Consider the following 23,967-nt stretch of genomic DNA (forward strand, 5'->3'; position numbering starts at 1 on the left):
AAGGCTATAATCCAAATCAACCTAACTGAATTGCTATCCCCCTTTTTGCTCCCGCTGCAACAAGAGGCAGGTGTACGATCTAGTACACAAGGCTCAAACAACCAGTTTTCAAACTAACAACACACCAAAATATCAGAAATAATTAATAATCAACAATAATAATGACAAATAGAATGGTCCCCTTGAAATCACTTGGACCGAAAACATACTACTGAGGAAGCAAATGAGGTCATTCATTTTTCCCGGCGATATTTTCGCGGAATCCGAAGCTGCTTATATTTGCGACCCTGCTTATCCGTGTAGCGGCGGTACAATAAGCCAGATTCCTTGCCAAATGAAACCCTCTTTTTTTTTTCACTCCCCGTTTGACGCTCTTCCTCAGATTGGCTAGTGAACAGTCTTCCTGTTGCTCGCGAATCAGAGTTTCCCTTTCAACTGCAGCCTGCTCCTGCCAGCTGGCGGAAACCGGAGCGAGTGTGGAGCCCGCGTCGCCTAATTGCGGCGTCGCGTCTATATCGCGGCTAGCACTGCACGCGTCACTCCCACTCACTTCCAGGACATGCTCGCCCAGGCCAGCCTCCAAGCTCTGCCTCTCCCGTGCCTGCTCGCCACTCAAGTTACCTTGATCGGTCCGTGTGCCGCACCGCTGTTCGCTCACCGACGCAAAGTCAAGTTCCCTCGACAGCGGGCGCGCTTTGGATCGCGTGAGGGCCATGTACGCCCCGTCGGCAAAGAACGATTCGCCCTGATCCTTCAGCAGCTGCTCCGAGCTATTTGAGAAGAGGTAGGGAAAGTGCTCCGGGAGGGCGGCTGACACAGCGGCTTCGGTGTTAAGTTTCCCAAACTCTCCTTCAATGATAACCGTAGCGATCGGTAAACAGACACTCTCCTCCTCGGCCACTTGCCGTATCCTAGCACACTCTCCCGTAAAATCACTCGAGGAGACGAAAGACGGGTGAACAACGTCCATAGTTGCTGCAGAGTCCCGAAGTGCACGGCACTCCTTACCGTTTATCTTAATTTCCTGCACATAGGGCTCCAATAGACGTATGTTTTTGTGAGTTTCCTGTATTGTTGCAAAAGCAATTCTCTCTGGGCAGCTTGCAGCGATGTGCCCTTGCTTTTTGCAATTGTAGCAGGTTAACGGTTTCCGTTTTTCAAAAGAACGCGTCGTATCGTTTCGCTGTTTCGGACCCTCGTCATCATTCTGAGATGCATTCTGTCCTTCCCTTACAGTTTCTTTGGGAAGGGACTCGTCTTCCCGAAACTCGCGACGCCTGATTTCTTTCCGTTCATCGGGCTCCCCGGAAAACCCATCTCTCCTATCTGCTTTTTCTACGCGCACTGCCTTGCTGTGCAAGCTGCGGCGGGTGTAATACTCTTCCGCTAACTCTGCTGCCTTGTTTAGCTTAACCTCCTTTAGCCTATCTTGCAGCCAGAGCCTGACATCCTCATCAATGCAACGGTAAAACTGCTCCAATGCGATGCATTCGACGATTTTGTCGCGGTCGTCGTAAACCTCTTCGCCCTTCAGCCATTCCACCAGGTCGGCTTTTAGACGAAACGCGAAGTCAACATTCGACTCCCTGCCCTTTTTTGCATACCGGAACCTCTGCCGGAAAGCTTCGGGCGACAATTTGTACTTCCGCAGTAGCGCTTCCTTCACATCACTGTAGCTTTCAAACGCCTCTTTCGATAAGCAAGTTATTACGTCTGATGCCTCCCCAGGAAGCAAGGCTAACAGATTCTGTGCCCAGAGGGATCGCTCAATGCTATTCCGTTCGCACACGTGCTCAAATTTCACGAGGTATTTGGCCATATCCTCTCCGACGACAAAGGGTGGAAGTTGATCGCGTATTCTTGGAACGTTAGAAGTTAGACTAGGCGCCGGCGAGCTATTTCGGGTCTCCAACTCTTTCATTTTAAGCTCGTGCTCACGACGTTCTCTCCTTTCCTCCTTTTCCTCCTCTTCCCGACGTTCATTGATATCCGCCCAGGCCTCTGCGGCTTCCTCAGCCGTTACGTCCCCAGTCCTCATGACCTCAAGGATCGCATTCTTTCTTTTAGTTGAGCCCAACTCAATGCCCAACTCCTCACAAATTTGGAGAAGTTCCTTGACCTTGTACTTCTCCATCGTTCACACTGTCCTCCTGCTGTTTGCCCTTTTTGAATATACCTGCCGTACGCTACTATAATGCTACTAGTAAGACATATGCAAGTATTTCACACACTGCCCTGTTTACCCCCTCAGCATCCCCTGGTTTTCAAAACACTCTAACTAGGCTTGAAACACACAAGGTTAACACAATGCAACACCAAATCCTTCCCTGAGCTACTATAACCTGTGTCAGAGAAAGTCTGGTGTTTGAGGTAAACTTCAGGCACTCACCGTGCCGAGGTAGCTGATGCCGGTCAATCCCGTAGCTGCCATCCACTGTTACGACTTTGCACCGCTGCACCACTATTACGACTTTGTGGTCCCGTAGCGCTCGTCACCCGTTTCGTGACAGAGCGTTGGTAGCGAAGACTCCGAGCCAGGCGTCGATGAGAATAACAAAAGGGACTTTATACACTATATACAGGTCATTATACAGGACATGAAGGGATCGGCACTGGGGCCGAGAGCTCACAGCAAACGCGACTGTTCCCGCACGGCAACGTCCGGCGAAAACGCGTGACACATCTCGCTCCAGTCGAGAGCGGCACTGGCTCCCGGTGGGTCGGCGGATCCGGTTTTTCAGGCGGCGCGCCTCCGCTTATAAGCCCCCCAAAACCATTGTCACCCAAACGGCCCAATACAAAGCGAGCACTCGACGGTCGTCCGAGAGGTCCAACCAGCGACCGCGCTGGCCACCTGGTTCAAATGTGGCGGGCGCGGTGACCTTCAGGCAAGGGCCGGAGGTCACCTAGTGGGTGTCTACGGCGCCGGGCTGTCTGGCACTTGGCGACACGTCTGAACAAGTTGCTCGCCGATGCTTCTCCCGCAGGACACCGCTGCCTGACGGCTCAGCATCTTGACTTTTCAAGGGAGAATTTGGGCGCTCGAAGGATAATTTTGCATCTTGCAGATTCGGAATCCGGGCTGGTGGTAATGGCACAACAACCCAGAATGTTTAGAACCAGCAAGGTGCTTAGGCTTCACCGTCGACATTGGGCGGCACTTGCGGTGCATCAATAATCTCGGAGGCCATGTTCTGGGATCTGCATCATTTCGAGTAACCGCTAGGCACCCTCACTCTCTGTTTTGGGTGGAATAGTATGCGTCATTAAAAGGTGGGTTTGCCAGCGAGAGGCTGTGCGGCATTCAGCGGTATTGGCTGTCATTGATGCAGATTGCGTTTCATTGAATCGTTGTGCATAATTGATGAGCGTGTTTCTCATCGAAAGGACATGGGGCGTTGAGAAGTATTGTTTACTTGCCTCGGTGGTGGGCTTGGTTCCTGACCGTGACCTTTGCATTCTGATGGGGTTGAAATGCAAAAACATGTGTAGTACTTAGATTTAGGTGCACAGAAAAAAAAACAAAAAAAAAAACAAATGGCAGCCAGCAGCGCCACCTGTGTCAGAGCCATGAAGTGGCCGTGTGACATGGGCGTTGGTGTGAACACATAGCCAGACATCAACATTAGTAATGAGCTATCACTAAGACTAGCCAGTAGAGCAGTTCTGGCAGGCTGTCGGAACATGCTGCCAGACGCCGGGGTTTTGTTAGAGCCAGTGCAGCATGCAGAAACATGTGTCAGGTGTAATGTAGCCTATGTTGTACTAAGCTTTGGTATAGTGAAGCATCTGAAAAGGCTCGGATACAGTGAAGAAATTGCACCGGATATATTGACACATTTGCAAAGCCTTCAGTAAATATAGGGGGGGGGTGGGGGTGGCAAGACATACCCCTAGGACTTGCAAAAGAGTGTCAGCACTCTTTCATACATCTTCGCTGTCTTGGATTGGATTGGCATACACCTGTGAGAATTCTTAATTATTTTTTTTCCCTTTATTTTGGGGACAGTACACCGACTGCTTCAATTCATCTTTCAGACCTGCCAAGACATTCCTCCAGGTTACGAAGTTGTGCCGCTGGTGGAGGCCCTCAATGGACCAGTTGTAAGCTCTGCACCGGCCGCCGCAAGTGAGTGCTAGATTAATTTTGCTTCTTTTGTCTTTAGGCAACATGTAGCTGGTTGTCAGGTGTTTTGAAGAAACCCCAAAGGCAAAAGATTAGTTTAGTCTAGGCTTTCAAATTGGCCCTAGAGAATCCGTACAGCATTTGTTTTAGAAACAAGAGGCGACACTGAAGTCCTTTCTGTAATACATGTTCATTATCATTTTAAGTTACCACACAAGCGCTTTGGGACGAAATCGTGCAAGCAACTCGCTTTCCGAATGTTCACTTCGCCTCCTACGTCACCGGGTAGGCAGTGTTGAATTCGCACTCCCCTGTCCCCGTGCCGATGAACAGTGACGAAAGTGCTGCTCTGGCGAAATACGAGCACGAAAGCGAACTTTCGGAAAGCAAGATGCTTGCGTGATTCGCCCCTGGTATTTCTTATCAAATTACCAGTAGAACGTGCCACTAATTGCAGAAAAAATTACAGCTGTTTCACAATTGGAAGTTGCCCATGACAAACGGGGTCACATATGTTTGTTCACTAAAGTTGCACTGGCAGTCTCGGAGGCAAAGCTCTGCTGGGCACTACTGCCTGCCTTGAATCAAAGGCACACACAGAGGTGGCACCATTCTCTCACAAATAGTTCTTCAGAGTGCTTGCCATAAGTGGTGCGGTGCGTAGAGTGTCCTACGAGAATCACTGTGCAAACTAGTACAGTCGTACGTGGATTTAACGATCAGCATATAATGAACTGTCGAATGCAATGAAGTAAGCCTAAAATGTTTCACAGCAGTATCATCAACTAACAAAAATGTATTCTTATAATGAATATTGGATACAAATAACCTATTTCTGCACGGGACACAATTTCGTTGTAACGACGCTTCACTGTGCTGGCGCACTGAAGTGAGGGGAGAGGAATCATAAGTGCGTTTGTCTTGTCAGAGTATGCAAGTTTTCTCTGGCTGTAAGCGTTGCTGTGGTTGTGTTTCTTATGCCGAGTTGTTTGGAAGCTCGAAATGTGTGCTTTTAGTCCATTCTCAACGTTGTTTGCTTATCTTCTTCAGTGCACCTGACGGTAGGCCTGCCACCCGAAGCTGGAACACCCGAGGGGCCGGCAGCAGCCAAGCCTCGAAGGAGTGGAAGGTAGCGGCAGCCTTTTCGATGTTTTTTTGTGAGTCAGGCCACCTCGGAACAAGGTCGGCATAAGAAGACGGAGATTACGAGAGATGAAAGGCAAAGAGGTCAATGATATTAACTGTCTGCGGGTGTCATTTGGTTTATTTAATGATAGTGCCTGTCAACAGCCAAGTGGCCTGCTCAACAGTGCACATTGTCATTGTGCAACATTTTTCGCACAAAACGAACAGCTTGGTTCCTTTTGATTTTTAAGCACTTTTGTTGAACGATCACGAAACATTAAATACCATAGGAAACAAAAAGAAATCTTACATCCTTAAAAACGATCATTAAATATGTCATCATGAAAAAAAGACAAATTTTCAATGTTTTAATACTTCTATCATGAGAGGAATGGATCTGAAATCCATTTGTCCGTGGGCCAAGATGAAGAGACAAGAAGAGGAGATACGGAGAAAAATTTGTCTGCACAAACACAGTGAATGGGTGTTACAGCAACTGTAGTTTTCCAATCAGTCCCGATGCCTTCGAAAAACACAAGCAGCACTTTTAGAGCAACTTGTACTGACATCAGCTCGCACCAGGGTCCAAGAATTCAGTTTTTCGTAAGGGAATGGCTGTCAAGCTTGTCGGGCGTGATTTTTTTTTAGGGCCAGGAAATGAGGGCAGTCACACAAAAAGTGCACAGTTGTCTTTTCGCCTTCTCAAACTTCACATTCTGTAGTTCTGGCCATTCTGATGAGGAAGTAGTAGGGATTAGTGAATGCAGTTCAGGCTCGACATGCTGAACATTGTTCTGTCGGTAAAGCCATTTGCGGTGGATACCTTATTTTTAATTTCAACCCACTATGGAGTTCAGGAAACTGTGCAGAGGTTTGAATAAGCTTCACATAGACATACAGTTGAACTTCGATATGATGGAGTCTGCAAAATCATTACTTTATTTCATTATATCAGAATTGCATGGTGTGTTGAAATTCGACCTTTTATGCAAGTAATTACATCGCTGATGGATTTTTCTTGCGCAGAAGGGGCACGAAATTCTCATCGTTACTGGGCATTCAGGAAAAGCAAACTTGAAGGAGAAAAAAAATTGTTTTGTCGAATTTGAGGGTCGCCAACCAGAGGCACTGTTTCATGCTGTGTTGGCGATATCTGCGCATTGGCGGTACGAAGCAAAGCCTGCTACACTTTCGCGTCCACACTGCTAATACAGGTTTACCTGTATTGTGTATTTCAAATTATCGATATATCGAACTACAGCTAAACCTCGGATGTAACAGAGTCGTGTAAGATGGGCACTTCACTTCGTGATATTGAAGTTTAGGTATATCGAAATTCTACGTTTTATGCAGTCACCGATTTACTTTTTTGCATGGAAGGGATCTGAAAAATTTCTTAAATATCGGGATATTGGAAAAAAATTTGCCTTAACGACAACAAAGTTGCAGTTTTGACTTAAAGGCGAAGCATTGATAGCGATAGCAAAGTATCACACAAGTACACAAAGTAAGGTTCGTAGTGTTGTTGGGGACGTAAATTGCAATATACATTCGCTTATTAATTGAATTAACAAGCATGGTGCCACGTGCGCTCAGGCAGACATGAACAGATCTCACTCAATGACCGCAAGCACTTACCGTCACAATGCTGGCTTGATGAAGAGCATCAAGAGAGGGGAGCGAAGGCTTCTACTGCCTCTCCAGTCAATGCGTCTCCGAAACGAGATTACTCGACCTCCACCGTTGAAGGGGGGGGAGGGGGGGGCTGCGAAGACAGTGCACGTGGATGGATGGATGGAAACAACTTTATTTTGAATTCGGCAAATTTGACGACCCGGGCTCAGGTCTCCCATGAGGGGACTTCGAGGCCTTGCCTCGTCACCGCCTCTCGGGCTTGCTGGACAGCCCACTCTTGTGTCTTGAGGTTGGAGCTGCGCAGAGTGGCGGCCCACTTCGACGCAAGAGCCTCCGGAGCTACTGCCATTGTAGCTGATGTAACACGACACTCCCACAACATGTGTGACAGCGTCGCTCTAGTTTCCTGACATAATTTGCAAAGAGCAGTCTGGTATTGTGCGAGGAAAATGTGCTGCAGCCGCACCGGACTGGGAAATGTTTGTGTTTGCAATTGTCACCAGATGACTGCTTGGCGACGTTTCAGCATAGGGTGAGGTGGGGGCAGCAACCGCCTGCCTAGCTGGTAGTGCTTGGTGATGTCATTGTACCTGACCAGGCGTTCTCGCGTGTTTTGGACCAGGAGTTCCGAACTCGAAGAGGCGGTCTCCGATTCTGCGCGGCGAGTCAGTTCTCGCGCAGAGCGGTGTGCTACCTCGTTCAAGTTGGGGGGGCCCTCATTGTGGGGGGTGGCGACGTGCGCTGGAAACCACATGATCGCGGTGTTATCGAAGTGCTGTCGACCAGCTTTCCTTAGAATATGGAGAGCTTTGGAGGAAATGCGCCCCCGCGCGTAGTTGCGAACTGCGGATTGTGAGTCGCTAAAAACTACCTCGCAGAGGAGGTCGGTAAGCGCAAGCGCTACCTCTTCCGCTGTTTCGGGGTATTCCGTTGCGACACTGTGGTGTGCTGGTCTGTGTATGTGCAGCCGCAGTCGTGCATGCTTAATCATGCTATCGCGCACACCCCTCCCCCCTTGCACATGTGAGAAGACGACGTGACATGCATCAAGCCACTCAACATAGAAAGTACTGTATTTACTCGCATAATGATCGCCCTCGCGTAATGATCGCACCCCTGAATTTTGTCGTCAAAATTCAATTTTTTAATATTTCCCGTGTAATGATCGCACCCTGAACTTGGCGCAGCGATATGTCGTGAGCCAAGTCTAGCTAATATTGATAGCGATTACCATCCGTCGAATGCTACGTGAACGACTCTTCAAGACAAACCAAGCGGTCTGCACGCACCAAACATTCTTAAGTAGATGCCTAATTTCATTACTTTCATCACTTTCCGCACTTCCATGACAAAAAGAGGTACAACCAAACTTGCCTTTATTATGTGTAGGCTTTATAATGGTTTTGGTCAACAACAACAAAAAAAAGGCGCCTTTCGATTCTTCTCATCTGCACTCGTGGGCACGCAATAAATCGCGAGCGCCAACGATAGTAGCCACGTTTACACTGATACGTTAAAAGTATACCCTATTCATACGCCTACGCTTGTAACACAGCTAAGATATTCGCCCACCCTTAGCGGAAACGTGCTGTATTAGGATAGTAGTGAAGACAGATGCCGCTGTTTCCGCAGCATGCCGGCCATGTGTTTCTATGTCACTGGCAGCTAAGCGCGCCCATCTGTTTCTGTCCCATCAAAGTGGACATGGCTACGTTGATGCTGCAAACTTGCCGATATTAACATTATTATTCATTACTGATACGGAAGAAACTGTTTCAATGCATGTAATGTACTCACGAGATGAAAAAAAAAAATCGCGTTTGGCGCGTTCGGCTTGCTCTACCGGCCGCCATTTTTGTTTTCGTGTCCCGCAGCAAATGCGGGACGAAAAAAAGTTTTCTTTTTTTCTTGTTGCGGGAAATTTAACCCACGTAATGATTGCACCCCTGATTTTGCGTCAATTTTTCTGACAAAAAAAAGTGCGATCATTATGCGAGTAAATACGGTAAATAAATGTAATTACGCATTCAAGTCAGCTGTTCTTACTTGCGCAATGTCTAAATCCAGGTTGTACTTTGCTCAGCAAATGCAGCAGAGGGTTTTATTTTAAAATGTGATTAACTGGGTGTAATTCTGTTTTTCCAGGCGGCGCTCAGGCAGCACTTCGTCGTTGCAGACGGACAGCGCCGGAGCTGTGGCTCCTCCAGAGGTGGTGGTGGCAGCAGTCGTTTCGTCGGACCCCGAGAAGGGACGCGCGGTGTCCCCGCTTGGTCCGGACGTCCGCTGGCACCGGCGGAGTTCCTCCCGTGCAGCGCCGGAGCAAGTTCGTCTGCTGTCCGAGTCATCAGAGGGCTCTGCTAGTCGTCGGAAGGTGAGCTACGTTGCTTTCGGCGTCGCCTTGCTGTTTATGTGGTGTTCGTAACAGGCTGTACGTGCTCGCCCTTTAGGGGACGGTAGTTTTTTCCAAAATGCAACAAATTCGATTTCTCTCTCGGTGACGCATTAACAGGTTTTAAATTCAAATGCTATTTATTGGAAATATATCGCTGACTGTTTTACAGCTTTCTAGATCTGAAAATGTACTAAAAAAAACCACTTGTGTTAATAAAATAGCAACAGTAATTGGTTTCGGAGTTGCCGTCACTGTTTCGTGAAGACACCGCGTAATTAACATCGAAGTCCTCTGAATTGGAGTTCACAAGAAGTTCCCGGGATTTTCGCATCCATAAAAAGAAATGCTTATCTGCCATGGCTGAAAACGAGACGCAAGCAACATCAACAGTCGACAAGGTTCGTCACTCCATCTGTAGTTGAAAAACAGGACCTGCCATAAAATTTTGGTTTAGCCAACTACTGAGTAGATGGCCCATTAAGTCTGCGGTTGTTTCACGCTTATCAGTTATCTTGAGCACAGCCAGGGGTGCACATTGGCAAGCAGACGAGCATACTCGGGCATAGGGCTTGCAAGGCTAAAGAAGTGAAGATGGCTGTCTCAACCAATCTCTGGGTTGCAAGTCGACACTTTTGTTAAATCCTGCAATAGCGGTATGAGGTTTTCTCACTAGGCAAGTTTTAGTTGAATGCCGCCTACACTCCCCTCTGCTTAGATTTCGCGCGCTGAGGAACTGCATCGAGCAGCGTAGACTTTGCGTTTGGTAGGCACGTCTTGCCGAGACGAGAGCGACGTGGCTTCAGCTCACCTGCAAAAAGGCCAAGAAGCCAAGTATATGTGCTCTCGTGCTCTGCATCAGTCGGCTTTGTAAGTGGAGCGAAGCAAGTGAGCTTCGTTCCGCTGCCGGCATGAGCGTCGTGGGCTAGTGCACTAACATCCCCACTAAGCGGATGCGTGAAAGTTGCTAGCACGTGCCGGTCTGAGCAGAGCGGACCGTAGACACTTGGCTGAAACACTCTGTTGGCTGCGGCGGCGGTGAAACAGTGCTGCGATCGCCACACAAGCGGAACTTAAATGGCTCAGCCCCCACAGTCTTTTTCTCTTGCTTTCCTTGTTTCTTTTTATTTGTGTGTGCATTCTCTCATGTGCGAGCAAACGTATGCTGTCACTTTTCTTTGTTCAAAACTGACTAGCTTTCTAACCTTGTAGGTTGCTTGACCTAAGCAGGTTGTGGGTATAGCACACTTCACTGCTTTGGCATGTAATGCAGTAGAGAAAGTGTGTTGATGGCATTGATTTGGCATTGAGAGGGGAGAGTTGAACGGGCAGCTACGGCTACGGCGCTGTTGCACGGTTTGGGCTTGACTACGGACGTGTGATAAACAAAAGCCACAGTAAGTGTCTATCCGTAGCAAACATTGTCCTCTTGTAATTACAGATCTGTATTCTCTTCCTAGTAATGAAAAGCAAAAAAAAGTGCATGGCCATTATGTATGCAGCTGTTTGAATTGTCTTGCCACCCTGCTGTTCGTCTTTCACAGAATTCGCCCTTTGATGAGCAGCAGTGGCTTGAACAGCTATGGCATTCTACAGCTGAACACGATGTCACGTGTTTGGCTTCCAGCTGCTGCAGCTGCGTTTCGATGGGTCCTAACTGCAAAAATTCACATATATTTGGCTTTGGCTGTTAGTTAGAGGAGCCCAAATGGCCTAAAACATCCAGAGTCCTCGACTACGGTGGTAGGTTAATATACCTAGTTGGGCGAGTTGGTTGGGCATTACGAGCGTGTAAACACACTTGACTAGCCACGAACAAGAGCAAATATGAAACGCTCATGGGCTTCATGTCTCTCGTCTTTTCTCTCGTCCACATCTGTTGAGTGCGTTGACACAATCTCGCAATGCCCTATTGTAGCTTCTGAATAAGGACACTAAACAGGGAAATCAGATGAATCATCCTAGTAAATTGTCCTTGTACTGTGCATCAAAAAAAAAGCCTCTTTTACCGTTAGAAGAAGCTTAAAAGCTAGAAAAGATTAATTTGGTCACAGTGCACAATAAATCGATAGGGACTGACAGAGTAAAGACACCATAAACTGCTGTGGTGCCGCAGTATTGTGTGGTGTCTTTACTCTTTCAGTCCCTGTAAATTTATTGTGCGCTGTGATCAAATAGGCATGGATAACCGACTAGCCCACCAGTTTGTCCTAGAAGAGACACCAAGACGAAACGGGTGGTGCCGCCGCCTTGAAGTTCCTGAACCATTGCGCCGTGGATCTTGGCAGCATCTGCTCGTGCCTAGTTAGTTGTTTGTCAGTAAAAATAGACTACATTGTGTCCTGAAGGAGCTGATAATTGAAATTAACAAGTTTCGAGATCATTAATTTCAACAGCTCCAACGCCCCAATACGTGAAAATACTTCTTAATTTATCTTGTCACACTGATGTACGTACCAGCACTGATGTTTTGGTGCGAAATTAAAAAGAAAATTAGATTTTGGCCTCCTTTCTTTATTTCTAGCAATCAACCTCTTACCCGAAAATTAACAAAACTAGAGTTTTGAAAGAATACTTTATCGGTTTAAACTGACTTAGTGTGTCTCTTTAAGGTCATTCAAACGCGATAGCATATCGTAATGCGTAAGTTGTTTATTTACTGCGGAGTAAATAAATAAATTACCTGTTTCAGGAGAACCTCTTGTTGGGCAAGCTGGTCAGACAGGAGAGAAGACGAATTCAGGCGCACCACGAACACAGGCGAACACAGTTGCGGGTGAGCTTGAAAGGCAGTGAAAGACTTGCTTTAAATATGGCTGTGAGGCTGTGTTCGTCTGCGTCCGTCAGTGTTCGTCTTTATCTCTTGTGCCCTGTGTGTTTTGTGCTCAAACCAGCCAGTCAGCAGCATTGCAAGAACTATAGACAGCCTATGTGTTCGTGAACAGGCATACTACAGGCATCAAGAGCAGACGACTCTCCATTGACACTTCTGTTCTTCCTTGCTGTTCACTGCTTTTAAAGAAGGTTTGCAAAGGGACTTTTGGAAACTTGGATGTGTCGGTTAATCTTGCCTGCAAAGGAAGTCATCAGCACTATTGTTTGTTGGCAATTATTTGAGCCCACAAATAATGCTCTGGCAGCACAGCCCCATCTTTGCAACACCTGTGTGTTTGTAGCTTGTCTATTAGACCTTTTCATTGGGTGGGAGGAAGAGTCTGGCAACTAGGATGCTGTGAGCCTTTCCTTCTTTCTGGCTTGCTTGAGCCAGTGCGATGCTGCTTGAATGGGTTGCAACAGCATGCTATGAAAGAGTTTGGATATGCTTCAGCTCATTCTGTGCTACAGTTATGTAATGTCGGCTCATACAAAGTCGTCAGGGAAGTACTGTGTAGTCCTTGGCTGCATGAATAACGTATATACTCTCGTAATGAATGCACTTTCTTTCCCAAAAAAACGAAGCAAAGTTGGGGGGTGCGTTTATTATGCAGAATAAATTTTATGGGAACTTTTTCGAAGCAGAAAAAATTGAAATGTAAGATGGTAATGATTTGAAAAATGCATCAGATAACTTACCTTAGCAGTAAAGTATACGTATTTCTTTTGAAAACTGTAGCAGCATTTTTTACTTCACTTCACTTCCCATTGGAACGACCAGGCCTGTTGTCCAGGACGCTGGCCACTTCATCCACATCGTAGATCCACAACACCTCATCCACACAGCTGCTTCAGGCTGTCTGCCGTTATTGCAAGCATCACGTTCGAGTGCTGCTTTTCGGCGCTGTGCTGCTTGTTGGCATATCAAAGTTTGTCGGTGTCTGATCAGTGTTTCTGTTTTGTAAGCAGATAAACTCCCTGTCCCTCAGCAGGCGCATAACTTGACTTAGCACCTATCGCGCACAGTGAAACGAATGACAGGCAGAAAAGCGAGTGACAGACATGCGAATTCGACACTACGCTTGATTATGCCCGCCATGCCGACAAAGCGCTGGCCACGCCTTCTACACTTGGACTCCCCTGTGCGCCCTGCCCGTCAGCACATTGTACACGCAAACACGCTGTCCTATTACGTCTTGAGTATAGTCCGTAAACTGCGTAAAGTTACTGTTGCGGAGAACCAGTTGCGGCGTTTTCCCTCTCTCGCGTCTGTGAGGTACCTTTGCACCAGCATTGGTGACAAGCATGCGGTAAGAACTGGCCGAGCGTTATCGCAGCTGCTCTTTCCATCAGGTTTCAAACGAGCGTGATAACATGCAGCTTGTTCTTACTGCATGCTTGCTGCCAGCGTTCTCTCGTCAGGATGTCGCCATCAGCTTCTTTGTCATCACACCTACCACCTCTACTGGTGTGCCTGTACGGTATGTTTGCCACTAGCATGGATGTACGTACAGCCTACATAAGATAGCTGTAGAATTTCGTGCACGTGACCTTGGCATTTCTCAGGTGGCACGACGGGCATCGAGATTAGCTGCGCTTGCTTTTAAATGCGAGCAAGAGTAAAAGATTCTAGTCTCTCCAAAAAGCTGCAGCATGGCCATTCGATCGTGGGACTGCACAATAGCAAAGTTGGGGGTGCAATTGTTGTGTGGCAGAAAACGAAAGTCCAAATTTTCAGCAGTAAAGTTGGAGGCGGATTTATTATGCGAGTGCGTTCGTTACGCGAGAATATATGGTATGCGACGTGCATCGCCAGTCACGCTCTTTGTGTGGTCGTGAACTATTCTAGCTGCATCGGTTCCCACTTGGTGAAAGGCAGCAGCATCTGTGGGTTTATTTTTGTTTCATTGTTGACAGCATAAATAGGAAAAAAGCTTCCATCTCGTTGCTTAGCACGGGAACTGAAAAATAACACTGCTTGTGTGTGGCCAACTGAGCACGAGGTCGCGGGATCGAATATCGGCCACAGCGGCCGCATTTCGATGGGGGCGAAATGTGAAAACACCCGTGTGCTTAGATTTAGGTGCACGTTAAAGAACCCCAAGTGGTCGAAATTTCCGGAGTCCTCCACTACGGCGTGCCTCATAATCAGAAAGTGGCTTTGGCACGTAAAACCCGATAATTTAATTTAATTTCTTTGTGTGTGACCAACTCACTTCAACCCCCGAAACTAAGCTTGTGCAAATGTCAATTTTTTGCTTTGAAGTGAAGTTGGAGTGGATGATAGTTAGTGTTGAAAAATTTTGAATCGATTAGTTTGAATAGGTATGGGATTTGCATAAAATCTTAGCGCTAGTGCCAGATGTTGACAAATGCCCCTAAAAGTTGGTTCTTGCAAGAGAAGGAAGCAGGACCATCTCCAGAGTCAGTTTATTTTCAAAGTGCCATTACTCAGATATTTTCATGCCAAAACGCGAGTTGAACATTTCTTACAACTGCAGCAGCACAGAAAATTCGTTTACAGGCTCTTGATCGGCATTGTGCTTCAGTCTACTTGAAATTTTGTGGTGGTTGAGGCCGCAGGAGCGTTTCGCGTTCACCCCTCATGCATTGTGGCAACGCTTTAGAGGTGCAATTTCGAGTGCGTGACACTGGAGTTGACTATGAAAGTGAGACTGTGCCAGTATCCTTATTCATCCGTTGTGGCTGCTGGCACTTTGAGACACTGTGTAGCACTCCATCACCGTTTGAGATCAACCTACAATATCCGGTTCTTTGCTCTTAGCAGCTAGTGTTGTGTAGATGCCATGTGACACTGTTCCACCTTCGGCATCGCCCCAAGCAGTAATGTTTCATCACTGGTGCAGAACCATCTAATCACCATGCCATTGTTTGCACAAATACGCTTGTATCACATAATCGTTCGTCCTACACAAACGTGTTGGCCCATCTGGTAACATACCATGCTTCACAGAACCTCGAACCATGCTGAATAACGAGCTGCCCACAAATTGCTTTTTATCGCATTGATTTTCACAGTATTGTGGAGGTGTGCGTCATTTTTTAAAAGATTTCACCCGATCTAGTGATGATTCACTGTTGCCATTTAAACTCCCTTTGACATTGCAAGGTCCTCCTCGAAAAAATAGAAAAATTATGATCGCTGAGTGTTCGAGTTGATAAAACAGTGTCTCACTGCAAAGTCACGTGTGGTGAAGGCACGGCTGTCTGTTCTACAGGGTCGAGAGGCAGAAGCAGCGGAGACACGCTCGCTGCTCGAAGGAAACGGAGGCGGCGAGTCTCGGAGCCAGGCGGCGACTTCACCATCGGCGCACGGAAAGGTGTCTGCTTCGACGCCGCACTCGCTACACCTTTGCCAGGCCAGGCCAGACAAAGAGAACAAGGCTACAGGTGAGCTCAGTTAGACTGTGGGATATGACTTCGGGATGCTTTGTATCTTTTGGCAGATTTCTTGCTGAAATCGCAATTGTCATGCCGTGTAATGTCTGCAGTCCGACAAAGGCCTCTCCCTGCGACCTCCAGTTACCCCCGTCTCGCGCCGGCTGACCCCATCCTTTGCCCACGAATGTCCCCGACTGTGCTTGCCTTCCCTTGGCACCCAGTCTGTAACTCTAATAGACAACTGGTCACCTGCCCTATGTATTTCATGCCCACCTCCATTTCTACCCGTTATACAGCTCGGACCACTTATAACGAAGCTGCTTGTAGTGCAGGACCAAATATAATGTGGTCTTTTCCGACTCCCATTTGTCTTCCCATCGAACTCGGTGTATATGCACATTGCTTGTAGTGCAGCAGCGTGACATGGGATATCGGTCATAATGGGGCTGTCAGAAAATGTCGCAGACGAGCGAGGCAGCGAGCGCACTTCCTTGGCAAGGTGCGCCGGCCAGAGGGAGTGTGACGAAGGCGATGCAGAGGAGGAAGAGGAGATGCGGAGCGAGCGAATAAACGAGGAAAAAAGAGAGAGAGAAAAGAAAGGTATAATTCGGCAGCAGCATGCTGGCTCAGCAGGCATTATTGTGTGACCATCAGCAGTGTCGCATGCCAGAGTCGTAACGGTAGCGAGATAGGTGATAGTCAAAGCCCTCCTTCGTCTGCTACATTAAAGTCCGTCTGCTATGCGGTTCGCATCTGCAGTGTATACACACCCTGCCTTTGTTTTCTGTGAAGCCCTGTTGTGTAAGACCACGAACAACCGGGCCATGTAGTTACAGTGAAACCTCGTTAAATCGCAGTTGGCCGGAGCTCGGAAAAAGTACGTACTAAACAGTAGTACTGTTTAACCGAAATAGCTTGAGATCGCCCACTTACCTGTCGAAAACGGAGCACAGAACTCGGAGAGAGTGCGATGAAAGGGGAAGAAGACCTGCAGTATTTATTCACTTCGTGCGAAAAAAGTGTTATTTTCGTCTGATGCCACGGCGGCCTAGCACGACGACAGCGGCCGCAAACTTACTGAAGCTGTGCGCCAGCTTTTCAGCCAGCCCTCTCTTCTTGACAAATGCTCACATGACAGATTCCTCGTTGGCGTTACGTATTCTCCATGCACGCACGCTGTAGTGCTTGCAGAAGTCCCGCGGTGCCTTTTTCATTCCCGGGTGCTGTTCTCGTCGCGACGATTGGATTCATGAGGCTGATGTGACACACAGCTTCTGCCATTGTCGGGCCTGAATCGGCCGTGCTGTCGTTTTCCATGTCGTCCTCATCACTGTCACTAGTCGACACTTCGGCAACAACAGAGGCAAGAATGGCAAAAAGTCAAACCTCATAGCCGACATCTCTTCTTGGTCACAGCAGCGCTGCTGAGCAACTCCTTCGCATTCCAAATGCCACACACCGTAGTCAACAGCAGGTCCCTGTCACGTGCCAGTGCCGACTTCTTCGTGTCACCTTCGATAGCACGGAATGGACAATGTCTAATTTTTCTTCGATGCTGAGCACCCGGCGTCCTTTTTTTCCGAGCTTCAGAATGATGCGAGTCCTCACTTGCACGATGCCACAACGCTCTCTGGCACGGCTCCGAAATGATGTTGATGTTGATGTGGCTTCACGCGCAAACGCACAGGGTGCTTGGAGGCCGTTGTTCCGATCTCTGAGGCTTTTTGTTCTGCCGGGCCGCCCGATGGAGACGACGCACCGCCGTGTTTGCGCGACGAAAAGTGGGAACACTGCGTGTTAACCGTTACGTACGTTATAAGCTAGTACGGTTTATGCAGATACAAACCACATTATGTTCAATGGCCGCTGAGTCGGGGATTTGACTTTACTACTTTTAAAACGAAACTACTGTTTAAGCGGGTACGGTTTAACGAGATTTTACTGTACAAGTATTTCCAATCAAGGTACTGTTTATATATATATATATATATATATATATATATATATATATTATTTGAATGGGGGTACACTTTACCATCGCACATGCTGATAAATTGCCTTTGTTCTCGTTTAGAAACCTTATTTGTCTGGCACATGTGCAGGCTTCATAAATAGCAAAAAAAGAATTAAATGTGCATTGAAATGACACGTCTTGGTCGTACATGTGTTTTCGCACGAGTTTTCTTGTGAACAAGACCGCGCAGATAACACTGGCAGTGTGTGTATCCTCTTAAAGGCAACAGGATTGCAAACAGTACTTGCACTGGAGAGTGCTTTGCGGGCTTGCACATACTATCTGTGATCTCGCCGCTTCTTACCGTTATAAAGCGTTATGCCACACGGTTGACGGTCACACAGTACTATTAAAAAAACTCGGGAAGCTGTACAGTATGTCATGCTATAAGAGCAGGGACCTCTGTCCTCGCGTGTTCGCAGCAGATGTGCAAGAATTTTCTTGTGTCAAATTTCATATAACAGAAAAGTTGAAATGTGCTGTGAAGGGAGTTCCAGGAAATTATTACTGCATATCAAGAGGGCATTACTTTCCCATATGTAGATCACATATTACGGGGCACGGTTAGGGCGACATTAACTTCCTTTCATCACATTTCACCACTCGTAATAGGAGTTAAGGCGAAGGAGCAACAGCAGACAAAGGGAAAAATTGTTCGTGCTTTACCGTCAACAAGTTCAAAATGTCCGAGAACATTCTAATTAGACATTGTAAACACACAGGAGGCTGTGGCTGAATGGAGGGTCAGGAATTTTCGTGGGCTTTCCTTGCAGACACTTCGCCAGGAGCAGAGGACTCTGACTACTACACCCCCGAAGACCCAGCCGTGCAGGAGGGTGGTCACTTCCTGGTCGACCAAGGGACCGACACCAGCTTAGACACACCGCTAGCAGAGACGCCCAGCGCCGACAGCTCGTCGGGAACGGTTGTGCCGACGCCGTCGAGCGGCAGCAGCAGTGCCAAGAACTCGCCGGACGCCATGGCGCTGCGCCGGCGGCGAGCCTTCGACGATCGTTGCTCCCCAGTACATGAAGAGGAGCGCCCCATCGAGCTGGTGGAGGTCAAGAAGGCCACCACGCCGCTGGCACCCACGGGGACCACCACATTCGAGGCAAGTGCGACCAGTTATGTTAGCGTTTGGCAAGTAGTGGCCTCCACATACCTCTGAGGCTGGAAGCTTAGAACTTCAGTATAGATTCACAGTTACCCTCCATTTGAACCTGCCATGGTGGCCGAGTGGCTACAGCACCCTGCTGCTGTGCGCTCTGCTGCTGTACCCTCTGCTGATAGGTTCAATACCTGCTCACGGTAGTTGTAATCTGTGGAGGAACAATGCCAAAATGCTCGTGTATTGAGCATTGGCTGCGTGTTAACGAGAACCCCGTGTAGTCAAAAATCAAGAGCCCTCCACTACAGCATGTGTCATGGCCCCTGTGCTTCTTTGGCAGGTTAAACCCCATGAATTAATCAGTTGGTCAGTGGAGTCACTCGGTCAATTCAGTCAAAAGAAGTAATGTGTCAAGTTGAAGTCATTCTGGATAGACAGGCAGTCAGCGAGTCAAAGTAATCCATCAACTAAAGTTGGTCGGTCACTCGGGCAAGCCAGTCACTCAAGTCTTCCAAATCAGTCAGTCAATGTGCACTTGAGTAAACATGGTGAACCACGAATATCATCGCATAAAAGTAACGCTGCAAAAATACTGAGACTCCTTTACTGGTACATGTTAAAAACGGCAACCTGCGAGTGCTTAATCATTGCTGTTGTTTTTTTTGCAGGCACGCACCCAGACGACATCGCCCTCCCGTCCTTCCGCCAGCAGCAGCGTCGGCCACGCTGAGACTAGCATCTCTCTGCCCGGCACTCCTGCTAGCAATGCAAGCAATCGCAGCAGCGGCGACAGCTGCAGCAGTGGTTCGAGCACACGCCTGCTGCTGTCTGGACGACACACCTCCTCTCAACCTCCAAGCAAAACCACAGGTGGCAGTGTGGACTGATGACAACTGCGTGGAAAGAAAAGAAAGAAGAAAAAAAAACAGAAGACAAACGAAAGTCATAGAAAAACAAAAGAGAATGGAAAAGGAAAGAGAAGTTCCGAGTTCCGCCGAGGGCAAGCCAGATCTGCGGGTTCGCATTGCTGGAGGAAAAGGAGATGTGCCGTCATGTGCACGGGTTGCCAATTGCCAACACTTGCCTTGCCAAGAAGTACTTCAAGAAGTGCTTCTTGCCTTTGCCGAGAAGTACCAGTAGTTCTCACACAACTCGTGAGGAGGCGGGCCGTATACCTTCGAGGTGCACCACTTGCGTTGCGCGCCACATAGTGCCAAGCCTACTGTAGGCTTGGTACGTTAGACTTGCACGCTAAGCCTAAGGAGGGAGAAAATTGCGGTCGTGAAATTCAGGCCATTGGAAGAGGAGTGCAAGGCTGGGCACCATGCTTTTACGGGAGTTCCCTCTCTGTGAAGCATGCATAGGAAATGGGCTTGGCTCTGTGTTTTGGTGCATTCATTGTCACCTTTGGCTTTTAATTTTGATCGCAACTGCCATCATCATCGTAGGCTATGGGAGGTGAAGGGAAGGGTCGGTGTGAGGTGCAACTCTGCGTGAGTTCGAAATATTTCTCAGCGGAGTGGCTGGGGCAGAAGCGTAACGAGGTGCTTTTTCATGATTAATTGCCTTTGGCAATTAAGACATATCAATTGGGGCCATTACCTACTGCTGAGGTAGAATATGTGACTGGTGACTGGTCTTGGTAAAATGTACATAGCTGGTCTTTCTGCACAGCTTGCCTGGAAAGGTGTAGCTAAATGATTTTGCTTGCTTGTAATATGTGGCTGTAGGTCAAGCAGGGATCTGGAATGAAATGCAGCTAGCATTGTGATTGTTTTATACTGTGTTCAAGACGTTTGAAACCGTAGCCGTAGCCTTGTTTGTGTTGTTCAACTCTGAGCCAGTTTAGGACCTGGCTCTGAGTTCACTCAGCATCCGAAGTGCTGGATATACAGTCAGCATTGTCAATCCTTTCTTTTTTTCAAGAGCGCCGATGTGAAATAAGTTATTTGGCTCACAAGTCTTCATGTGCGACATAACGAGCAACTGCTTATCAGGGAAGTTGGTGTCTTTACCTAAAAGAACAAAATATACTTGGCTCTTGCTCCAAGGTTAGTGGTAAATATTTGTAAGTGCAAGGCTGAAATATGTAGCGAGGTGTTGACAGTGTAACCAGGAAATTCACTCCAAAGTTGGGCTAGGGCTATGCGCCGGTGTTTCACAGGGATAAATTTTTCCATAGGTAGACTTATTTTATGGATTCTCAGTTCTGATTGTGATTTGGTCCCTCAATTTCCTAGTTTTTCTGGTGCATTTTGTTTGCCTATTTTCTTTGTTTGCGGCAACTCAAGCGGCGAACGCTTGCTTAGGATAGTTAAAAGTTCTCGCATACAGCAGGACTAAAAGACAGATTTTTGCATGCTTTTAGCTCGACCTTACCTGTTGGATCATTGGATCCACACAGCGCTGTTCGAGGTTGGGCTTCAACTTATTCTTACCGCAGTGAATTGTATCCTCGCATAAAATTGACATGCATAGTCTGAATGTTGTGTCTCACGAGTTCGCAGATGCGCTGCTCATTTTGAGACTGTCTTTTAGAAAGCCATCGTTTTCATTGCAAACGGAATGTTATTTTGTTTCCTGATCTCCTGACCTTGTTCATGCATTTTGAGATGAAAAACGTGCTAACTGGAGAAATGTTGACATCTGCGTAATGCGAAGCATTCTGCGAATCGTTGCAGCACAAGGTGATGGCACACACCGAGTTGGTAGGGGCAGAGAGGCTCGTGACGCGCATTGTCGTCTTTGCGGCTTCGTCAAGCCGACGTTTGCATTCCCCGAATTCGACCCGAGTCGGCAGCGTTGTAGAGCGGGAAATTTGGCATGAACACTCGGCACGGTCATTTCACATGTTCTCGATTACGAACGTTCGCACCAGGAAATCAAACGTAACAGGATCGTGTCCGCGAGGTTCTACTGTAATGCATTACACTATTGGGTTATGTCGCTAAGTTGGCCATCACGCCATAAATTATGCTAACTAGGTTGACGTCACGCTTATTCGGTTCTGACATGATAATTTAAGTCGGGTTACTGTGCACTTTCCGACAAAGAGAGACCTCCAGGCACAACCGGCACTTTCTTTTGGTCAGTGCCACTTCTTGAATCTTTTTTACGTTAACCTGAACATGACAGGGCGCACTTCGTAGATGACAGAGCGCTTTTGCGGTGTTGCAACGCCGGTGTCATGCAGCTAGTTCAGAATTCAGTCTCCACATATTTTGAAATCCAGCAGGTTGGAAGACCATCTTCATCGTTGCATTAACCGTCTACCTTAGAGAGATGCTTAACACAACATTAATAAGTTGCAATATTTCAGTAGGACATGGTTTCATTGCCAGTTACAATTGAACTCTGTTATAACAAACAGACAAATCACTGAAAATAGTTATGTATATTATGCGAAGCATATTAACGTAGGTTTCGGGCCTTCGCGCGACGCCCGGCGGTGGCCACCATTGACCTTCAAGTGACCTTCAAGTAGGTCACGTGACATGACGTCACGTGATGACGTCACACCGGCTGCCGATGGGGCCTCATATCGCGCCGTCGGTCGCCTCCCGGCGGTGGCCACCATTGACCTTCAAGTGACCTTCAAGTAGGTCACGTGACATGACGTCACACCGGCTGCAGATGGGGCCTCATATCGCGCCGTCGGTCGCCTCCCGGCGGTGGCCACCATTGACACTGAAGTGAGATCACATGATGTGACGTCACGTGATGACGTCACACCGGCTGCAGATGGGGCCTCATATCGTGCCGTCGGACGTCGCCCGGTGGAGGCCTCCACGCTCCGGATCGCGCCGTCGCGCGCGACGGCGCCACCATCGCTGCATCACGTGATATGTGACGTCACGCCAGGGATGAAGCGGCGCGCGCCCGCCGTCGCGTCAGTCTCTGTGCCCGCAACCGCGCCAGCGTCTTTGCACCGGGCGTGTATGCGGTCAAGATGCCTCCAAACGCTAAGGATACGCTAAGGTTAAGCCCGGTGGATGCGAAGCATCCACTGGGCTTAACCTTGATAAGCCTCCAATGTTTATATATATCAGTGAAGAAAAGAAGCCAGAAATGAATCCACTTATTAAAAACAAAACTAAGCATAGTAGGCAGATTTGGCCGGTGCCCTAAAGTGTCCCTAAAGAGTCGCGAAGCGTGGTGTTTTCAGCAGGCGCATTTGAGTAGACCAGCTTTAGCGTGCGTCCCTCAACCATGGCCTGTACCAGTGCAACACGTCCATTGCAAAAGAACATCCTGAAGCATCGTGCAAGGCAATTCTGCATTTGCAATGGATGCCCCGAGTTTAATATATGCATTCAATGTCACAGTTCATTACGAGGAAGTGATTTTACATGAGTATTGCATGTTTAGCATGTTCAATATAGAGAATATAATTAGATTTATCCAGATTCATTATAATCAGGTTCAACTGTAGTCCCGCGTTTCTTGTAAGACTCGACGGACGATAGTGGGTTGCAGCATACGGTGCTTACACCATGTGACGACGTATGGCTACCCATTTTTCTCGTCCAGTCTGCTGCTGTTTGTAGGTTGTGGCGTCTTGATTTGCGACTTTCTCGCCGACTATGTCAATAGTTTATCACTCGAGATAGACTTAACAGTTGCTTTTAGTGTTCATTTGTCTCGTTGGAGTTTGCAAGATGTAAGCAGTAGGCCGTGCTGCACTTCTGGTCTACAAATAATGCTCTGCAAAAGCAGGGGCTGTACAAATGCTTTTAAGTGTGCATACGGTGTGCCTCTAGAAGGCTCTTTTAGTTTTGTTTGTCTTTAATTAACCAGTGCTTCTAGCATTTGTTATCTTGACACCCTTGATACACGGTGTGCTCTGAAGCTCCATCTGGCCTGTAATCGTTGGTCTTTCAGGCGTAAAAGGCAGAGCACTCTGGAAGGATGCTGTAGGACTTCACCCAAAAAGTAAGCCAGCCTCTACGTTGGGCCACGAACATGTAGTTTCACAACAGTTTTCCGAGTGCCGCAACATAAACAGAACTCTCCGGAAGTATTTCGTTGCGTGTGCGTGCTGGTGCAATGTCTGCAGGTACTTCGGACCAACAGATTCCTGCAACGACACCGGTAAAATGTAGGGCTCTAATGTGTTTCTCGGACTGTGCTTCGACTTTTGTGTCCTTGCTGGAGCACCGTGCTGTGTTGCATCGTGGAAAAGTTGTACAGCATTAAAAAATTTGAGTCGCTTGTGATGCGTTTCTTGGTGCAAGCTTTTGAAGTAATGAAAGCCCTTTGTAGCACATGCCGTCTTCTGCTGGAAGTCTTGAAGT

At 47.7% G+C, this 23,967-nt stretch overlaps 1 protein-coding gene across 2 annotated transcripts in view; it reads left to right on the forward strand.

Moving 5' to 3' along the window:
- The window catches only part of Mrgn1 (Mahogunin ring finger 1), a 36,462-nt gene extending 12,578 nt beyond the window's left edge, over positions 1-23,884 (forward strand). The window contains exons 9-15 of one of the 2 annotated variants that reach the window (XM_050176678.3): positions 4,039-4,129; positions 5,177-5,255; positions 9,032-9,257; positions 11,968-12,051; positions 15,389-15,560; positions 18,339-18,676; positions 19,342-23,884. In XM_050176678.3, coding sequence (XP_050032635.1) covers positions 4,039-4,129; positions 5,177-5,255; positions 9,032-9,257; positions 11,968-12,051; positions 15,389-15,560; positions 18,339-18,676; positions 19,342-19,560 — 1,209 coding nt within the window. In that variant the 3' untranslated portion in view covers positions 19,561-23,884. The remainder of the gene's footprint in view (positions 1-4,038; positions 4,130-5,176; positions 5,256-9,031; positions 9,258-11,967; positions 12,052-15,388; positions 15,561-18,338; positions 18,677-19,341) is intronic. The other variant, XM_055069594.2, reaches the window with a different exon arrangement.
- Positions 23,885-23,967: the final 83 nt, after the last annotated feature.

This window comes from Dermacentor andersoni, chromosome 8, assembly GCF_023375885.2.
Source record: "Dermacentor andersoni chromosome 8, qqDerAnde1_hic_scaffold, whole genome shotgun sequence".
Classification (NCBI taxonomy): Eukaryota; Metazoa; Arthropoda; class Arachnida; order Ixodida; family Ixodidae; genus Dermacentor; species Dermacentor andersoni.